Genomic DNA, 18034 nt, shown 5'->3' with positions numbered 1-18034 from the left:
TTCGAAACAGTAATTCCGTATCTTTAAAAGGGAATAACTTCATTCAAATCCTTAGAGCAAACCAAATAAACATTCTTTAATCCTAATACAACAGTTTTAATAATTTTAATCTTAATAAACCCAAAAAAACACTTTCAATTTCAATTGATTTTATTACGGTCACTGACCAGTATAAGATACAATTCTATAAAAATATGCACATTAGCCATTCACTATAAAATATGAGCCATCTAAATTAAAATAATTTTAAATTTGAGTTTACAAGTTCCAATTAAGTGTTAAAATAAGTTTGGATCACAATGTAAGTGAGCCCCTTAATCAAGTTTAAAAACCATCTTATTAATTTGCATTATCATGACTAATATTCTATCAGGTATAAGTGTCTATAAAAATATATGTAAAATATTAAAATGAGTGATAAAAAGAGTAAAATATCATATATAAAATGCGTTATATAGACCACAAAGTTATTACAAGGGATACACTACTACATTTTTCCAATCGTAATCTGACGTATCTTCATAGCAGCTGTGCAGAATCTGGCTACTTGCGCCATGACAGTTGGATATTCATCTATAAGTAACATTTGCATACAATCTATATCTTTCCATCTAGGGCATTTACTAATCAAAGGTAATATTAGTTTACTCCTGAGCTCTTTATAAAAAGGACAATGGAGAAGCACGTGGTCTGTAGTTTCTATCTCTCCATTGTTACAAGGGCACCGCCTTGCAGCTATTGGGATTTTTTTGTATCTGCCTTCCAAGACTGCAGAAGGGAGTGCATGGCTTCGAGCTAGGGAGAAAGCTTTCCGCTGGCTAGGAATTTCAAGTTGAGAAAGGTAGTTAGCAGTATTGACAATATATTTATTATGCTCTGAAGATAGGAAATGAGGGGCCTTCTGTAAGTCCATTTGTCTCTCTATATCCTTTATCCTTTGCTTCAGGGTCAGTTTTGCCTGTTCGTAATCCATCCTAAGAATTGAATCTGTAGAAAATCCTAGCTTTGCGAGGCTAAATTCAATGTCCTTTAACCAAGAGGATTGGAAGTAATCTTGAAAAATGAGTGGTGCTAAACCTTGGGGATAATGCTTGAGTTTTAGCCAAAGGTTCAGGGAGGCTAGACGCACTCTTGCCTCGACTTTTATCATGCCGAATTCCAATCGAAGTTGAGTGTTTGTCACACATTTGGGCATTTGGAGTACTGCTCTAATAAATTTGAACTGCACTCTTTCCAGAGGTGTAATGCTTGAAGTCGGAGCACCAACGCAGGACCCGTAAAGGAGCTGGGCTAATGACTTCGCCTGGAAGAGCTTAAGAGCTGCTGGAATATAGTGTCCGCCTTTGCTTCGGAAAAACTTTAAAATGGCATTGGCTGATTTTTGTCCAGAATCAGCTGCATAATCAAAGTGAGGTTTCCTAGATCCAGTGGCATGCACAACTAGGTATTTGAAGCTCGTCACTTGCTTTATTCTGTGCCCATTTATATGCCAGAAGTGAAGTTTCGGCCTTTTAGCGAAGGTCATTATCTTTGTTTTCTGATAATTTATTTCTAACTGATTATTAATACAATATTGGGCCAAGGATGTCAAAGCTCTCTTGAGACCTATAGGAGTCCTGGAGAGTATGACCGCATCGTCTGCATACAGCAGCAGGGCAATACTTCGGTCCCCTAATTTAGGAGGATGAAAGTCTGGGTGACTTAGGCATCTTACCATATCATTGATGTAAAAGTTAAAAAGTAGGGGAGCCAAAATGCAACCCTGTTTCACCCCCTTTTGTACTTTAATCAGCTTGGACAGTGACCCAGATCTATAGCACCTGACCTATACTTACCTGGCAGGGGAGATACCTTGATCACCCAAAACACACAGCCAATTCAAAACAGTAAATCCAAATCTTTAAAGGCAAATGGCATCTGTCAAATCCCTAAAGCAAACCAGATGAACATTCTTCAACCCTTATCCCACTTCAGAATAAACCAAAGCAGTTACATATCCCCACAATGTGCACAGAGCTTTTCTCTTGAAAGAATCAGACAGCCTAACTGCCCCCCTCAAAGATTCCAGGTTCTTTTCATGGCATTCCACCAGGAGATGGATTTTACTTATGGCTTGCAGATCACTCTCTCCCTTAGATTTCTCCAACTCCATTATCCAATCTTCATCCAGCATCTTGATAAAAATTCCAAACTCAGTCTTTTAAAAAAAAACTTTCTATCACTCTTAAATTCCTCAGTTTCATCCACACATCCCCAACCTGATGGCACATTTTAGATCTCATATTTTCCACAATGTCCTGGACATCTTGCATAAAAAGTCAGAAGAAATCTGTTTAAAATCCTGGTGAAGGTCAGAAGAAAAATCTGTTTAAAATCCTCTAGTAGATCATGGCGCCCCCCAGGAGCTCAACCAGCGAAAGTCAAAGATATGGAAGAGTTCCAAAGAGTGTTTGCATAAAGTGAGAGTGAGATGGCAGACGGTTCTCAAGGGAAAGTGAAAACAGAAAGCTGCAGGTTCAAATCAGCCGATTCAATGTGTTTACTTTCAATCTTTGGAATTTCCTTTGGAAGGAAAATGAAATCCAAAACTTAAAAGAATTTTTTTTAAAGGAATCCCAAAAATAACGTCAAGCACCAAGAGAACCAGCTTCTCCTCACTGTAGAAAGCCTCTCTTGGGGTACATATACTTAAAAAATACAAACTGGTGATTTAGAAATGGGGTGGCCGGTCTTAGTGGCCCTTTAAGGCTACAGCGCAGCTTGGAAATGGTGACGTCTCAGCCTCCCAGCTGCTCTTACCAGTCGAGCGTGAAACACTGTTTGCGAGCTTCTGGCTGCAAGCAGCCGTCCGGAGGACAGATGGGATGATTCCAGGTATTCTCCTTGATCTGGAGAATGTTTCTGGGCTTCAGGAAAACCTGCCTGAGCCTGAAAAGAGTTACTGCATTGTCAGCTCTGCCTGCTGAACCAGCAGGCACAGCCGTTCAGTCTGCCATTCCCACCGGAAGCCCACTTCCAAGAACATATCCTAAGGGGTGGTAGAGAAAGCTTGATCCCAGGGAGTGGCACAGACAGACTGGCCTCCCAAATCTTTGGGGTCAGTAGGTATACCTGGAATATTGAAAGCATGTTACAGGCACTCTCACAAAATGGTTGCCACACTGAATGTGGACAACTTCAAAATGCCCACTTCTCAGAAGGCAAACAAAGCCCTTGCCTGAAGCCAGACTTTTATTTTTAAGAGTGCTGCTGTAGAATAGATGGAGGCCAGAGATGCTCTTATGTTGGTGCAGCATGCAAGTTTCCCATTTTTTAAAAAAACAAAAGAATCCTAAAAAAGGAACATTAGGTCGAGCAGGGAGCACCAACCTCTGGCCCAGCAGGTTCCTTGCTTGTCTGCTCCCTTCGCCCACATTCTCTTCTTCCCCATATCACTGAATATAACTGCCCTGACCTTTAGGTTAGCAACAAGGCATCCGCAGTCTTTTGACACTATTGTGACATTCATCTGAACAGTTTAGAAAACTTAGCCAGACTCAAGGGTTTGATATCTATGGTACCAAACAAAGCAAGGTGAATGGATCGGTCCCTTCCTTTGTTTGTATGTTGGATCCTGCATCAGTTCAAATGGGTCCACCTCTACACACCATGTTTCCCATATAAGAATGGAACCCCAAATGACCAAGGAATCCCAACCATGAGGAAGAAATACAGAAGCATAGAACTGCTGGATGAACCCTGGAACACAGGTTGGCTAAGGCTTGACTAGGAATGGGGGGGGGGGAAATCCACTATGTCTTTCTACAGGAATGAGACTTGCCAGACATGCCAAAATAGGCTCTGTTGCAACGCTAAGCACATTTGTTCATGTCTGACCTTCTCTAGTTGGAAAGTTGTGTACAAAACCTCTCTGTGTTAGGAAGAGTTGTAGAAGTGGGTTTTGAACAGATCTATTGACCTATTTGCCCTGTTAATGCCAATGATTCCACTGGCCAGACCTACACTGATCTTCTCCTCCTGGGGTGGCTGGGGCATCTCCCAGAAGGCAGGGCTAACTCACAGTTAACCTCACGTGGCCATGTGCTTGGGGAGGGCCACAGGAGGAGGCTTCAGGGGCTTCTTCCCAAGAGTCGTCAGGAGTGGGGTGGCCTTTTGGGAATGCAGCTCACCTCAAACTTCTGCCTGAACTCTTCATTGCCTTCTTCACCTTCAGGGGGGACAGGAACATTGAAGTACTCTCCCTCTTCCTGGCTTAGGAGTTTAAACCTAGAGAGAGGAAAAGAGGGAGTGATCAAAACAGCCCTAAGCTGGGGCTACAGCCACAAAGGCCAGCCTGAGAATCCGACCAAGGGCCACGCCAAGTCCTGCACCAGGTATGTTCTATTCTCGTTTTAATTAGTTTTGCTCACTTTTAAAGAAAGGAATGATCCAAGCAGAGCATCAGAAGGTAACAGACCAACACTCAACTACCCCAAGAAGAAAAGTGGATGAGAACATAATCCTGAGTGAAGGCCATGGGGTGTTGGTGATATTTCTGAACCCTTTCCCATGTCAAAAAATGCTTGAAAGAAGCAAACGAAACCCACAAGTGGCAAATGCTTTGTGCAAGTTTTGATTTGCAGGATATTTTAAAAACTTGGGCAATCAGAATAGTACCTCCTACCTACGGCTCATTCATCCTGCTCAGGTTTGGGCAGCCGTGCCTGCAGAGAAGGCTTGCACGGCTACGGACAGAGTCTGGGGAAACTGTCAAAATTAAGAGGAGGAAGAAATATATCCTGCCTGAGGATGGAGAATGAGCAGACAAGATGGGATTTGCATCACGCTGAGGTCTCTTCATCTTTTCTGCCTCTTTTCTCCATGTACAGTATGTACCATGGCTCTTTAGAGATGAAAAATGAATAGGAGCTTTCCTCCTTGCAGAGTTTATTTAAGCCAAGTACTGTGGCAAGGAAAATTACTTAGATCTCCACTTACTGGTTCTTTAAAATGCAGCACATAGCTGTTTACCATGTATTTTACATGCTTTCTAATGTGCTCAGCTGGTGAAGCCAAACTGGAGCAAGACCAAGTGGTAGGAAAGCCAAAATGAAACTTGCCAGACTGGATGAGGACCTGGCTGGCAGCCAATTCACAGAAGGGGCACACTTGTCTCCAGTGGTCCTGAGCCTCTGAAGGCCACTCCTGATGCCCCTGGGCTGCCCGAGGCCTCATTGAATGACAGCGCTGTGAAAGAGACTGGGCTGCACCCGAGATGACAAGAGGCTTCCCTTCCAAGTATCTCACACCAAGGGGTGGCCGCTGCCTTCTCCTCCACTGCTTTGGCTGGGTCCACATGTCACGCTTAATCGGCTAGTGGCTGGTTGTGCCCAACAACATGCTAAGCTTGGTTAGTTTTCACCCAGATTTCCTTCAGAGCCAGATTCAGACACGGTGAAACCCTGAGTGTAACAAACCCATGTTGGGTGGGGAGAAGGTGTGACTGCATGCAGAAACCAAGTATATCTTAATAATTAACTGGGGTCATGTGAGCTATACAGGAGGGCTTAATTTATGGGGGCTTCATAAATGAAATTAGAACTGTAACAAATGAAAATAACTCTGAAATTTTGAGAGGTGCCTTCAGACTATAACTTGCTTAGCTTATCCCTAAATTCTCTCTCTCTCTCTTTTTTATTTTATTTTATTTTATTTTATTTTTATTTATTTATTTATTTATTTATTGTGGCTTACCATGTGGCATGTGAACACAGACCTTTGTTTAGATTTTGGTTTAATGTACCCTGATGAAACCTCAGAAAATGGCTTCATTCGGGTTTTTTTTTTTAAACAGTCTCTCTCGTTAACAGCTGAAGTTGGAGGGCTTTGGCAAATACGTGGAAAGAATACTGCCAAAATCACAGCTCTGCCCTTGGATATCAGCTACTATTTTCCATTAGCTTCATTAAACCTTCATTAGCTAGTACTTCAGCAAGGAAAAGAAATACTAGAATATTCTGCTCCTTCAAATGACAAGGTAAGTCATTTTCAACACCAAAATAATATATGCGGTTTAATCCTAGGGCGACTCTGGGATAGCCTCTTTGGGCAGAGGAGTCACAGGCAATACCCTCCCCAGTCAGGAAAGGGTCCTTTCTGTCCCAGGCAGCCGGGAAGAGAATGGGGGTCGCAAAGCCTCAGCACCAGAAGCAACTTCGGCACTTGCCACTCCTTGCAGCTGTGAGAGTACCTGAGTGGGGCAGCCCTATTTTTTGGTGGCAAAAATCTGGGTGACAGCAGAAAGGTACAGAAATGTACAATACTCAGCATGACTTGGCTTTAATATATACATTCTTGCAAGCAACCAATCCCAATGTTTTTAATGCAGTTTTGTAATATGCACATCTTTGTACATTTTTCATTAATATATGTCATTTTGTATATACATATATGTATGTATGTATGTATATATATATATACACACACACACACACAGACAATATAATATATACTGTATATATATTATGCAACATGTCTACTGCAAACCACATCACATCTGGAAAGCTGAGGTTCACATTAAAAATATGCAAAATGAATAACTTCACATAAAAATATAAGCAGAACAAAATTCTCCCCCACTTGCACGGGAATCTATATGAAAACTGCACCTCTTAATGAAAAGAAATGAGCAACTCTACATTATTTATCCCACTCAGATGCATGAATTCATTTTCTGTTAAATGGTCCTTCACTAATGCCAGCCAAGCTACATATGTGTTTCTCAAGAACTGACCTGGTCAAGTAGCATTAATTTGCTCCCCCAGTTTAAAAGTCAATTCTCAACTTCACTTTAACGAGCAATAAAACACTCCTGCCCACAAAGAGAAAAAATGGAGATCCAGCCGCTTCTTAGATCTGTTGCAGTACTTACACACCTATCATTATTATGATTTGCTCAGAAAGGTTGTTCAGCTCTTTAGAAAGAAGAACTGTAGAAAGAAAAGCAAAATGCCTTTTCTGGAGGATGGAAAAGAAGAAAAAGCAAGATCCTATTCAGCTTGGAGCTGGTCACCTCGTGATACTTTCTGGCTGACCACCTGGACCGCTTTAGAGAGCATCTCCTTGGGGGAAAGTCATCTCACCCAGGAACAGCCTTCCTCCCATTCAGACTGTTGGGGTGCTGAGGGAGCCAGTCGTTGAGGAATGCAGCTGTCAGTTCCAAGGCTCCCTGCCATACTGAGGCCAGATTGAACCTCTGGTTCCTCTTCGGCACAATCCATCCAGGATGAGAGAATCCATGGAGGACAGCCGTGAAACCACAGAAGCAGGCTGATGGGCTTCCACCACATGTTCTGGTTTTTCCCAACCACCCAAAAACTGAAGGGCTTATAGACAATGATTTGAGGACATAAGTATTTTAAAATTATCTTTTAAAACTGTATTAATTTTATTTTCACTAAGGTGAAGACAATATAAAACCAGAACACATATATCCTTATTTAAATCATTAAAGAACCAATTACTTTCTGTTGTCCATGATTCATTAATTTAAACCAGATAGGATAAAAACAATTCCCTGTATTACCACTTTTTGTTCAACTTTACAGTGCTTTTCCAATATAGTGTGTGAAGGCGATATTCACACAATATAGATAGTGCTCACTTAGTGACCATTTGTGGTTCCCCACTGGTTTTACTTGCCAGAAGCCGTCTGGGAAGGTTGAAAATGGCGATCACGTGACCATGGGATGCTGCAAAGGTCATAAATGTGAACTGGTTGCCAAGCACCCAAAATGTGATCACGTGACCACAGGGATGCTGTGACAGTCGTGTGAGCACCAGTTGTCAGTTTTTTTCAGCACCATCGTAAATCTGAACCATCACTAAACAAATGGTCATTAAGTGAGGACTACCTGTAATGTGTAGACTCTATATAGATTAAAATATAAACTCTAGAATCCAAATTTGGGATGTCACACAATTCCATGTATAGAATGGTAGCCCAGAAATAGTTTTCTAATAAAATAGGTTTAATCAAAATTTCTGAAAAGTTTGATAGTATATTGCAGAAATACCACTTGGTCCTGGAGTTTTATTTATTTTTAACCTTTAAATTGTTTCTTTGGTTTTGTCTTCTGTTATAGGTCAAGTAAAATCCTCTTTCTGTTGGTTAACTGTTTTTTTAGGTAATATTCCATCCAAACATTCTCCAGTTTTTACTGGATCAGATTGCTGTCTGCTGTATAATTCTGAAAAATAGTTGATGAATTGCTGCGTAATGTCTTTTGTTGTCAAGACCTATTTAGTTCGAAGCCAAATAGAAGTTATTGTTCTTTAACTGTTTGTCTGGTTTATTACCTTTCCAAGGTACTTCTGCCTGGTAAGTGTCATGGCCATCTCGGACTCTGACTAGGAGACCGACCATGAGCAGCCAGTTGCAGAGTTGCTGGATGAACCCCTGCCTGAGCAGCTGCAGGCAGAGGAGACTGGGCCACCTGGCCACTGGCCTCAGAAGGTGAGGAGTCTGAGCCGCCACCCGCTCCCAGTGCAAGGGCTCACCGTGCGGGGAGGAGAGCAGAGCAGAGCAGAGCAAAGGCACCCTGCAAGGCTCCTCGCATGAAAGGAGCGTCATCCTTCCAAGTGAGCAATGCTGGGGCTGCTTTGACTTAAGAAGAGCAGTGAGTGCAAATTCTCCGTTGGCAACAACCATTTGCTGACCCAGACTCCGTGTGCCTTGACCCCTGGCTTGGAGCCTCATGACTTTACTCTAGATCTGGACCAGTTGACCCTTCAACAACATTTGGACCCTTGGACTTTGCATGACCACTCTTGTGCCTGCTGCTTTGGATTCGGAGCTCTCTCAAGGCAAGGTTGCTGCACTTTTGGGGACTTGTTTCATCTAGGTTTGCACTCATATTTCCTTTGCCACTTGTTTATTTGTTTCATAAGCTTCTCAGTAAAATTTGCAACCATCTCTCTGTGTGCTTGTGGGTTGGTGGCCTGAGACAGGACAGTAAGATTCATATTTTTATAAGTTTCATTTGCTTCCAGTAAATCAAACTGATTTTGGTTTCAGCTTCTTAACAGCCATTTCAATTTCCTTTTCTGTAATTGGCTTATTGAGAATATTGTTACATTCTAGGACTTCCGGGTGAGGAAAAGTGGCAAATGAGACATTTCTGAAACAGCGGAGACACTGCCGTGGCAATGAGCAGCAGACCAGAAGTCAGTGCAGTCCAGTGGAACCCCTTGGGATAAGGCGAGGGTGACGGACTGCCCGCTTGTGCTTTGGACGGCTGCTCCTCGTGAGGAGACTGCAGGATAGTGGTCGTCCCGTGGGCCTGAGTGCCAGCAGACGAGCAAACCGCCATGCTCTCAGTCGCAGCAGAGCCTTCAAGATCACTGGGTTTGACCACCGCACTTTCTAATCAACTTTGGATTTACAATTATCTTGCAGTAAAAAGAGGTCTTTCAAACAAGTTTGAGAAACTACCTAATGAGTAAAACTTCATCCCAAAATAGAAGGAAAGCTAATTAGCAGTTTAAATAACTTAAAGAATATAATACAAATGGCAAAAAGCGAAATAAGAATCTAATCTAAGAAAGTTATAAACGAATTAAGGGACAAGACAGATTTGGAATATTAGGACTTTTGCTAAGATTTTTGAAAAACTGAGTAAACAAAACATTTCAGTGGGAACACAAATTGTTTGGTCTATCAGGAGGGAGATCATTGGCTGAAAGTTGAAAACAAAGCAACAGAGAAATCTGAGACTTTGTGAATATGGAAATGAGCCATTCAAGGGGACTAAAGTTCCAGGCAGAAAAAAGAAAAGTGAAATTTACAAAATGTCAGATAAAGGTATGATGCTTGAGACATTTCAAAGAATTTTTGAAGAATTGGGGGAGAAACATATAACTAATCCGACAGCAATAATCTCTGTATCTGTAAACGTATTTTTTGAAGAAGATTATACAGAAGATGTGAAAGATATGACAGACAACAATATGGAAGAATTCATGGATGAAGAGGGTACACAAATCTTAGCTGGTAGAGAAATATTGGGAAATAAAGAAATTGAGGATTATGAAACAGAGATGACAGTCAGAGTAGAAATACAAACCATTCATCAAGAGAGGAAAAAGGACCCGGGCAAGGATTTGTTTTTGGATTTACAAAAGGAAGTTTCTAAAACCTTGAAGAAATCTTTGAGATGGGAGAAAGAAAGTCTGAATGGAGATTCAATCCTATGACAGCAATTTGCTGAATTAAAGATTAGAAGCAAAACAAAGGAATATTTAATTTGACTTGTTTGATCAGGGCTAAAATAAGAAATATTTTTACAAAATTCTGGAAACCCTTTATGGACTTTTCGCTGACCTTCGGGCAGAAATGCTGATTTCTGGATTTGTGAACGGATGGGGGTGGGGGGGCTGCTATGGGAAGAAGTGATCCATGTATGTAATTTCATAAGGAGTGGGGAACTGGAATTTGCCTGTACTTCTTGCAAGGAAGATAAGGAGTCACTTCTTTATATACACTTTTTTACCACTTCTTTTCATTTTTCTTTTTCTTCTTGCACTTTGTATTTCTTTATTTTTCTAGTCTTTTTTTTCTGATTTCAGTTTGTATCATCTTTTAGTATTGTAAAATGCTTTAAGAAAAAGTATTTTAAAAAAGCAAATTCTAAATAATTCTTAATTTTTGAAGGATCACATTCTTTTGCTTTATATAAGTTTTCAGCATATAGTTTTATTATTCTTTTGGACTAGTCTATTAACTTCCCATTAGAAGAACTGATAGTTATTACTTCTAGTAATTCTTTTTCTTTTTCTTGTTCACAGGAAAATGATTCCCCCTTTCCCTTTCAGAACATCAGACTAGTTCATTATTTGCTTAAACTCTCTCCTTATAATGGCATTTCCAGGTCCTAATGAGTTTATTTTTTGCAATGTTGATTGTGTAAATTCCAATTGATTATAGTATGGGCAATATATTGACCCTATAATTACATTTCCTTGTAATTTCCGTTTTATAAATACAAATCTACCCTTGTTGTCTCTAATTAAATTGAGTTTGCAGTCCGAATTGCTACTTCCCTGGCCTTAGAAGTGCCATTACTTAAAAAACATTCTCCATGGTTTTTTTTTTACCTTTTTGGTGAATCTCCTATAGCAATAAAATATCTGGCTTGCTTTCCTTTAAGGTTTTATTAATTATTTTGTGCTCAATTTGTGTCCAATACCATCAGTTCCATGAAACAATATTAACCATTTTTCCAAAAAGGGCACACGTATATCCCAAAGGATACACTTCAAAAAACACAGAACAGTAATTTGCATAATATACATCTGTATCTCTCCTTTTTATATCCTTCCCTTGCTTGCCACGCCCCTGTATCATACCTACTACCTACAAAAATGACAAAACAATTGTCACTCAGATATCCTCTTCTGGGGTTCCAAGCAGGATGAAGATAGACTTCCATTGCTCCCCTCTAATCTCATAAATACATCACAGAGATGAATTATTGAAAAATAAAAAGAAGACAAGGAGAAATCTTTATCTTATTCCTCTTGTTTACTAAATCATTTCTTAAATATTATGTATAAACCAACACTTAGATGTTATTCTTCAACATGATTATCTCCTAAGTATTTATTCCTTTTTGTTGAATTCTTTTCTTCTTCCACTCCTCAGCTGATCCTCCTCCTCCTCTCTAGCATACATCTCTCGCCATCCTCTCCTGCCATGCTTGGTTTGTTAGTTTAAGATATACTTGTTTCATCTCTTTCAGTGTAGATGTATTTTTTTCTTCGCATTTAAATTGGAAATTAATCCAGAGAGGAATGTCCAACAATAGGTTTCCCCAGGTTTTCTAAGGTTTTAACTTCTTTTCTGAAGAGTTTCAGGTGACATTTCTTGATGTATTTGGACTTTGTCTTCATTGCAATATATCCTTCCATTGTCCTAGCCTTCTGCATAACAACTTCTTAAAAACTACAATGTGAGAACTTAATATCACTGTCTTTTTGATTACCCAGGAATTTCTAGTACCTGGATATCCTAACTGGAACACAGTTACTGTATTCTTAGGATTCTGAGAATAAATCATTGAGCCAATTTACTCCAACAGATTATTTATCCCGTTCTTTATGCAATCCTTTAATATTTAACCCTAATGTTGCAACAGCAAATGTCATCTTCCAAACATAAAACTCTTTCATATCAGCCTTGAAATGCTCTTTTCATTGCCTTAATTGTACCTGAATGCCTTTCAGCAAATTCAAATGCTTTATTTGCAATATCAGAAACAAAAAGACAACTTAGAAATTTCTTGTAATTATTTAATTACTTCTGTCCATTCATTAATTACATTTTTCAACTCAGCAAGAATTTTAGTAAGGAGGGAGAAACAGTTTCATTACCTTCCTTATGATGTGAAACTTTCATTGCCATTACTGAGTGTTCCTCCTCCTCAGAGCTCTGTCAGGAAAGATCTTTACCTTCTGCTTTCTCCTTAGAAAAATAGTACTGCAGATTTTTTTTCTTTTATTGACTTTTGTTCTTTGGGACATCCTTGAACATTGAACTTTATCAGGAGAGGGATAAAATGTTTCTTTTCCTGTATAATTAAAACTGAGGAGAAGCAAGTCAGATCACAGACACATTTATCCAGTTTAGCCTAAAGGGTGCGTGGTATTGCTGATCAAGCATAGATCAATTCTGTTCAGTGTGTGTAGTTGGACCTTCAGAATAATTGAACAAATCATCCAAATAAACTATCAAATATCCTGACATAAAAGATTTATAAATCTTACACAGATGTACAGATTGAAATATAAACCAAAAGTATTGCCTTGTATTCAAATTTTCTGGAAGTGTCGAAGAGATATTTATGGCTGTTCTTCATCCAAATTAGATTATAGTCTTCTCTGAAATTGATAAAAATATATGCCTTCTGTAGTTGTCCTAAGAATTCAGAGGACTGAGAAAATGATTCCTAATGGTTACAGAGTTATAGAGGAGCATGGAGATGGCCTTGAAGAAGGTATTCAGCTGTGTTACATAAACACCAGCTCAGGCATGGAAGGGAGGAGTGAATGAGAAAGAAACTGAGGATTGCTTTGCCTTGATTCTCTTTGGCATGAGAGCAGGGGGAGAGAATCTCTGTCAGGTGTTCAAGATTCTGACATCATACCCTGCAACAATAAAGTAGAGTTTCAGTACTCCTCATTTAGTCTGTTTCCTTGAAATGCTGATGGGAGCCTAAAGGTGTGAATAACTTGAAAGCTTTTTTATTTTTTGTTCACAAAAAAAGTTGGTATGGAAGCTGATAATGAATATGTCACTTCTTCAATTTGTCATCAAGAAATTCATTTTAGAAATAGGATTTCACCAAAATGGGGTATTGGCATTTATAGGAAAGAGCTCTCCCAGAATCAGCTTGAGTATAATCACAGAATCTGTTGGGGGTAGACAAGTTCATACCTTTTCTTTCCCTCAAACATCAGCAGTATCAGAATATTTAGCTGGTAAAACAGGGAAAATATCCTGCTGAAAGTGGGTTTCAGGCTTTCCAAATGGTGAATCTTGAAAACTTATTACTGTATAATACTGTACTTTCTTGGTCCCAGTAAATATGTGGACTGTGAATCTGAAGCCAAACTTGTCTCAGTACTATTAATACTAACAATACTAACAACCTGACCTTGTTTAAGTGTGCTCTGAAGACCTGGCTTTTCCCCCAGGCATTGGGTTAGGGAGTGTCGTGAACCCTTTTGGGGAATATGGGGGTTATGGGTTATATTTTTATTGCTGTCTTTGCACATCAATTTGAGGGGGGGGGATTATGATTTTTTTATACTGTTTTCAGTATTGTGTGCCAGCCAGAGTCATTATGGAATCGGGCAGCTTTAGACATTTGACAAATAAGTAAATTGTTTATATTCATAAATAAATTGAGGGGAAGATAAACAAAGCTATAGAAATTGTTAATAGTCACAAAAGGCAGGGTAATGAGGGCTGAGTGCTAGAGCAATAATCTGCCATCAATCGTTTGGGTGAGTTAGCAAGGCACATTTGTATACAATTGCAGTTTAGGAAACTGCCTGGACCCCAGAATCTGTCAGGATTTGAAGATTTATTTAACAGCCAGTTTGAGTGTGAAGACTGAAAAATTGGGGCTGAACAGCTTGGCATGCTTTGGTTATCTGCTTGCAAAATGTGTCCTTTTTCCACAGGTGTAGCACTTGACTGATATTCCTCATATCAGAGGAACTTAGCATGGCGATCTTGTGCAAAATGGCCCGAATCCTCACAATATAAATACAGTCCATATATGTATTGGTGTTGCTTCTCTGTAGCTGACAAAAAAGACCTACAGATGGGTTTGAATCTGAAGAGTCAGATGTGTAGAGGAAAGACACAAAAAAGAAGAAATGACAAAGAGTAGTTGCAACTCTCTTTTCTGTCAACAGTTTCTCACAGTTCCTCAAGTCTTCCATCTATAGCCACACAGAGCTGCTTTTATGCTTCCAAGATTTCTGGAGTATTTTGTTGAATTTGTTTGTTCCATATTTTGTCAGATAGACCCTATTTAAATTGGTTGAGAAGTGCTAGTTCATTCCAGTCCATATCCTGTGCAAAACGTTGAAAGTCAGCTCAGTATATATTCATACTCAATGTTAACCTTGCTGTTAAACACTGGATTTCAGAATTACTCATCTGGTGGGATCATCAAAGGTCAACAGTCCTCAATCCATCCGCTGACTTCCAGTGGGGAATTGGCAACTTGAGATGTGTCTCTGTGAGCTCTATGGTTGATCCGGCAACACAGACTTTTTTGGGCTCAGGCAGGATTTCCTAGAGCCCAGAATTGTTCTCCAGATTAAGGAGGACCCCAGAAATTACCCCATTTGTCCTCCAGATGGCTGGAAGCAGCCAGAAGACAGCAAAACAGCATTTCACGATCGACTGGTAAGCTAGCGCCTGGGAGGCAGGGATTGCCATCATTTCCTAAGCCTTGTTGAAGCCTTAAACAGACTCAAACACTCCCTACCCCATTTCTAAAACACATTTTTTTCTTTTTTTATTATTATTAAGGAGACGCTCTTTGCAACAAAGAAATGTGGAATCTCTTGGTGGTTTTCATTACTTTTGGAAGTTATTAATTTGTTAATTTGGCTTTCCCCCCATATATATATATATATATATATATATATATATTCTTTTTAAATTGTATTGTTGGATTTAAAGACTTTCACCTGTTTGCTGTTACTTTTTTCAAAGTTTGAAGGATTACAAAAGAATTATCCACTTCACTGAATTTGCGGAGCTAAGCTTTGATCTATCTGCTTTCTCATGAGAAATGGCTTTGTTTATTTTTCTACCCCCACTGATTAACTCTTCCTTTCTGAAAGACAGCTTTTTGTCTAATATCCTGAGGCACTAGAGGGCACCATAACATTCCATGGAGGGATATGGAAGATTTTAAAGATATTTTTAAGGAGCTGTACCTTAAGGTTACTTATGCTTTGGACCATCTCTCAAAAAGTTATTTGGAAAATAAGGTCCCGGTCTCAAAGAAAAAAATGAGTAACTTCCCAAGGCCAAAAAGTGAAGGGAAGAAGATTCACCTCTGGAATGTTAATTTTGAGGAAGGAAAAGCTTTGCATGTAAAAGGAACAGAAATGGCTGCAATCTTGGAATATCGAGATCAAAGACAAGATTTAAGCCTCAAGGGACAGAAGGTCCTTGAAGATGAGTTGGACTTTACAAGGCAGGTCGAGGATTGCAAGGAGAAAGCCTTGTGTCAGAGGATCATCCCAGAAGCAATAGTTAATAGCCTCTGGAATTTCTCCACTGCCATGGGTTGTATAAGTGGGAAGTGGGAGGAATGATTTGTTGCTTAGTAATGGAGACAGCATGAGCAGGCACAAAGGGAATTGTTGTGGTGAATCCCTTATCTGAAGTAACACCATCTCTAAGAACAGAGCCTGGGAACAGAGCCATAAAACTGAAACATGTTGCAAGCATCCAATGTCAAACGGGAGGTGGGAAAATCCAACAGACTTAATGAGGAGCCCAAGGGAATCTGATTCACTTGTGACTTTGCAGGACAATGGACTGTATCTCAATAAAATAACTTCCTATATCCAAAGAGGCTTGTGGTGAAGCTTATTCATGTTGGGATATCTGAACCCACAATCCCCGCACCTTGTATGTAACAGTGAGATACATAACTGCCTCAGTTTACTTTGAAGTGGGTTATCTGTTTAATTGTGCTTATTAGGAGGTCTTTTAAAGGTTTAGACAGATGTTTCTGCTTTTGGGATAATGAATTTATCTTGGGTAAAAGGGTATTAATAAGGTTATTGTTTAAATATGTAAAGGTGGAGATATAAGGTTTAACCATATAAATGCTCTGGTTAGGAGTAAAATTGTAATGAAGAAGGAGAATATTTGATTACCTGTCTATTAAGGGGGGATTTTTTTAATGTTATAAAAATGTACGTATGTATGTGTGTGTGTGTATATATATGTGTGTGTATATATATATGTATATATATATATATATATCCATTTCAAGGGGAAAATAGTGTTTTAGAAGAAATGTTATATTGAGAATGGAAATGTTTTATAGAAGTAATGCTCATTCTAGAGTAAGAGAGTGATACTGACTTATTTATGTCTTTGTTGTAGAAAGTCGGAAGTTAGTGTGTATGTAGTACGTAGTCTTTTTTTGTATTTTCACGCTTTTTAGTTCCTTTTTTCCCTTGTAGTATACTTTATTTCATTTCCTGTAGTTTTTATGTATTTGTTGAAAAACTTAATAAAGCTTTATTTTAAAAAAAACCAATCCTCAATCCATCCATAAAATTAATACAGTTGTTGGTGTTTGGGCTGCTCAGCTGTGGAAATGGTATTGCCCATTTTGCTGCTCTTCCAGTCCAAAACTATGCATATAATTTGGGAGTGGTCTGCGGAAAATTCTTCCTGTCTCAAGGAGATACACAGTTTGGTTTGACTGGTGACGATGGCAACCCTTTCCAGAGTTCTCCTGTCATCAGGCAAAGAACCAGGCAACCATGTGGAACGGTGGCTAAAGCTGCCAACTCCACAAGGATCCTTATAGCTCTGGGGAGGGATGTCGCAGCAGACACTCTTAGGCTAAGCGATATCGGTCAGAAAATCGTGACACTGGATGGGACGTTGAGTTCATTCCGCCCAACTCCTTTCCCAGTGCAGGAATCCGCAATTAGGGCAACCACCCAAAGTTGTTCTGCAGGTGTGCAGCCTTTAAATTTTAATAATAATAATAATAATAATAATAATAATAATAATAATACAGCTTTGATAGATGGCATCCAGCCTCTCTTTAAACACTTCCAGCAAAGGAAATTCCTGTCCTGAGGTAGTCTATTCCATTAGTGAAGAGCTTTTACTGTTAGGATTTTTTTCCTGAATTGGTCACTAAAATGTAATCAGTATAATCCTAATACTGCTCCAGTTACTACATTCTCCAGTGCAGTAATAATGAAAGATTCTCAGGATTTACCTTCTATTACAGGCCTGGCTAGGGGCAGTGGTCAGCACTAGGCAGCTAGTTGGAAATCCACGGTAGAAGAGGATGGAGTGGAAACACTGACTGGAGTAAAAACAATACTCCCCCTTTTCTTTCCCTTCCTACCTTTCCTCCATCAATATACTCTCCCCTCTTTTTTCATTCCTTTTCATCTCACCAGCTGCAGCTCCAGCTGCTGGCAAGACCACAGCACTCACTGTGGGTGGTTCCAGAGCCAGCAGCAGCAGCAAAGTTGGTGCTAAAAAGAATCACCCATAGCTTGTGATAGCCTAGTGCCTGGGAGGTGCAGGAAGCAGGGCAGGAGGGTCTTGAGCATCTGGTCCTATCGCTGACACGCCTGTCATTTGGGGGTTCGGGGAGGCTGTTGCTGCAGCTGCACACACTGGCATCTCTTGCCCTGGCCCCCACCCCCGGCCAGGGCTGCTCTAAGAGGCACTCGCTAGCGCTGATGAGCCACGGGTTTCCCA

The 18034-nt window shown here is 39.8% G+C and overlaps 1 protein-coding gene across 1 annotated transcript in view; it reads right to left on the bottom strand.

Annotated features, from left to right (window-relative positions):
• Positions 1-18034, bottom strand: part of PRKCB (protein kinase C beta) — a 198289-nt gene that overhangs the window by 72860 nt on the left and 107395 nt on the right. The window contains exon 8 of the mRNA XM_063315016.1: positions 4170-4266. Within this exon, the coding sequence (XP_063171086.1) occupies positions 4170-4266 (97 nt within the window). The remainder of the gene's footprint in view (positions 1-4169; positions 4267-18034) is intronic.

The sequence above is a fragment of the Candoia aspera genome, chromosome 14, assembly GCF_035149785.1.
Source record: "Candoia aspera isolate rCanAsp1 chromosome 14, rCanAsp1.hap2, whole genome shotgun sequence".
NCBI lineage: Eukaryota > Metazoa > Chordata > Lepidosauria > Squamata > Boidae > Candoia > Candoia aspera.
This window is presented reverse-complemented; position numbering and strand designations above follow the sequence as displayed.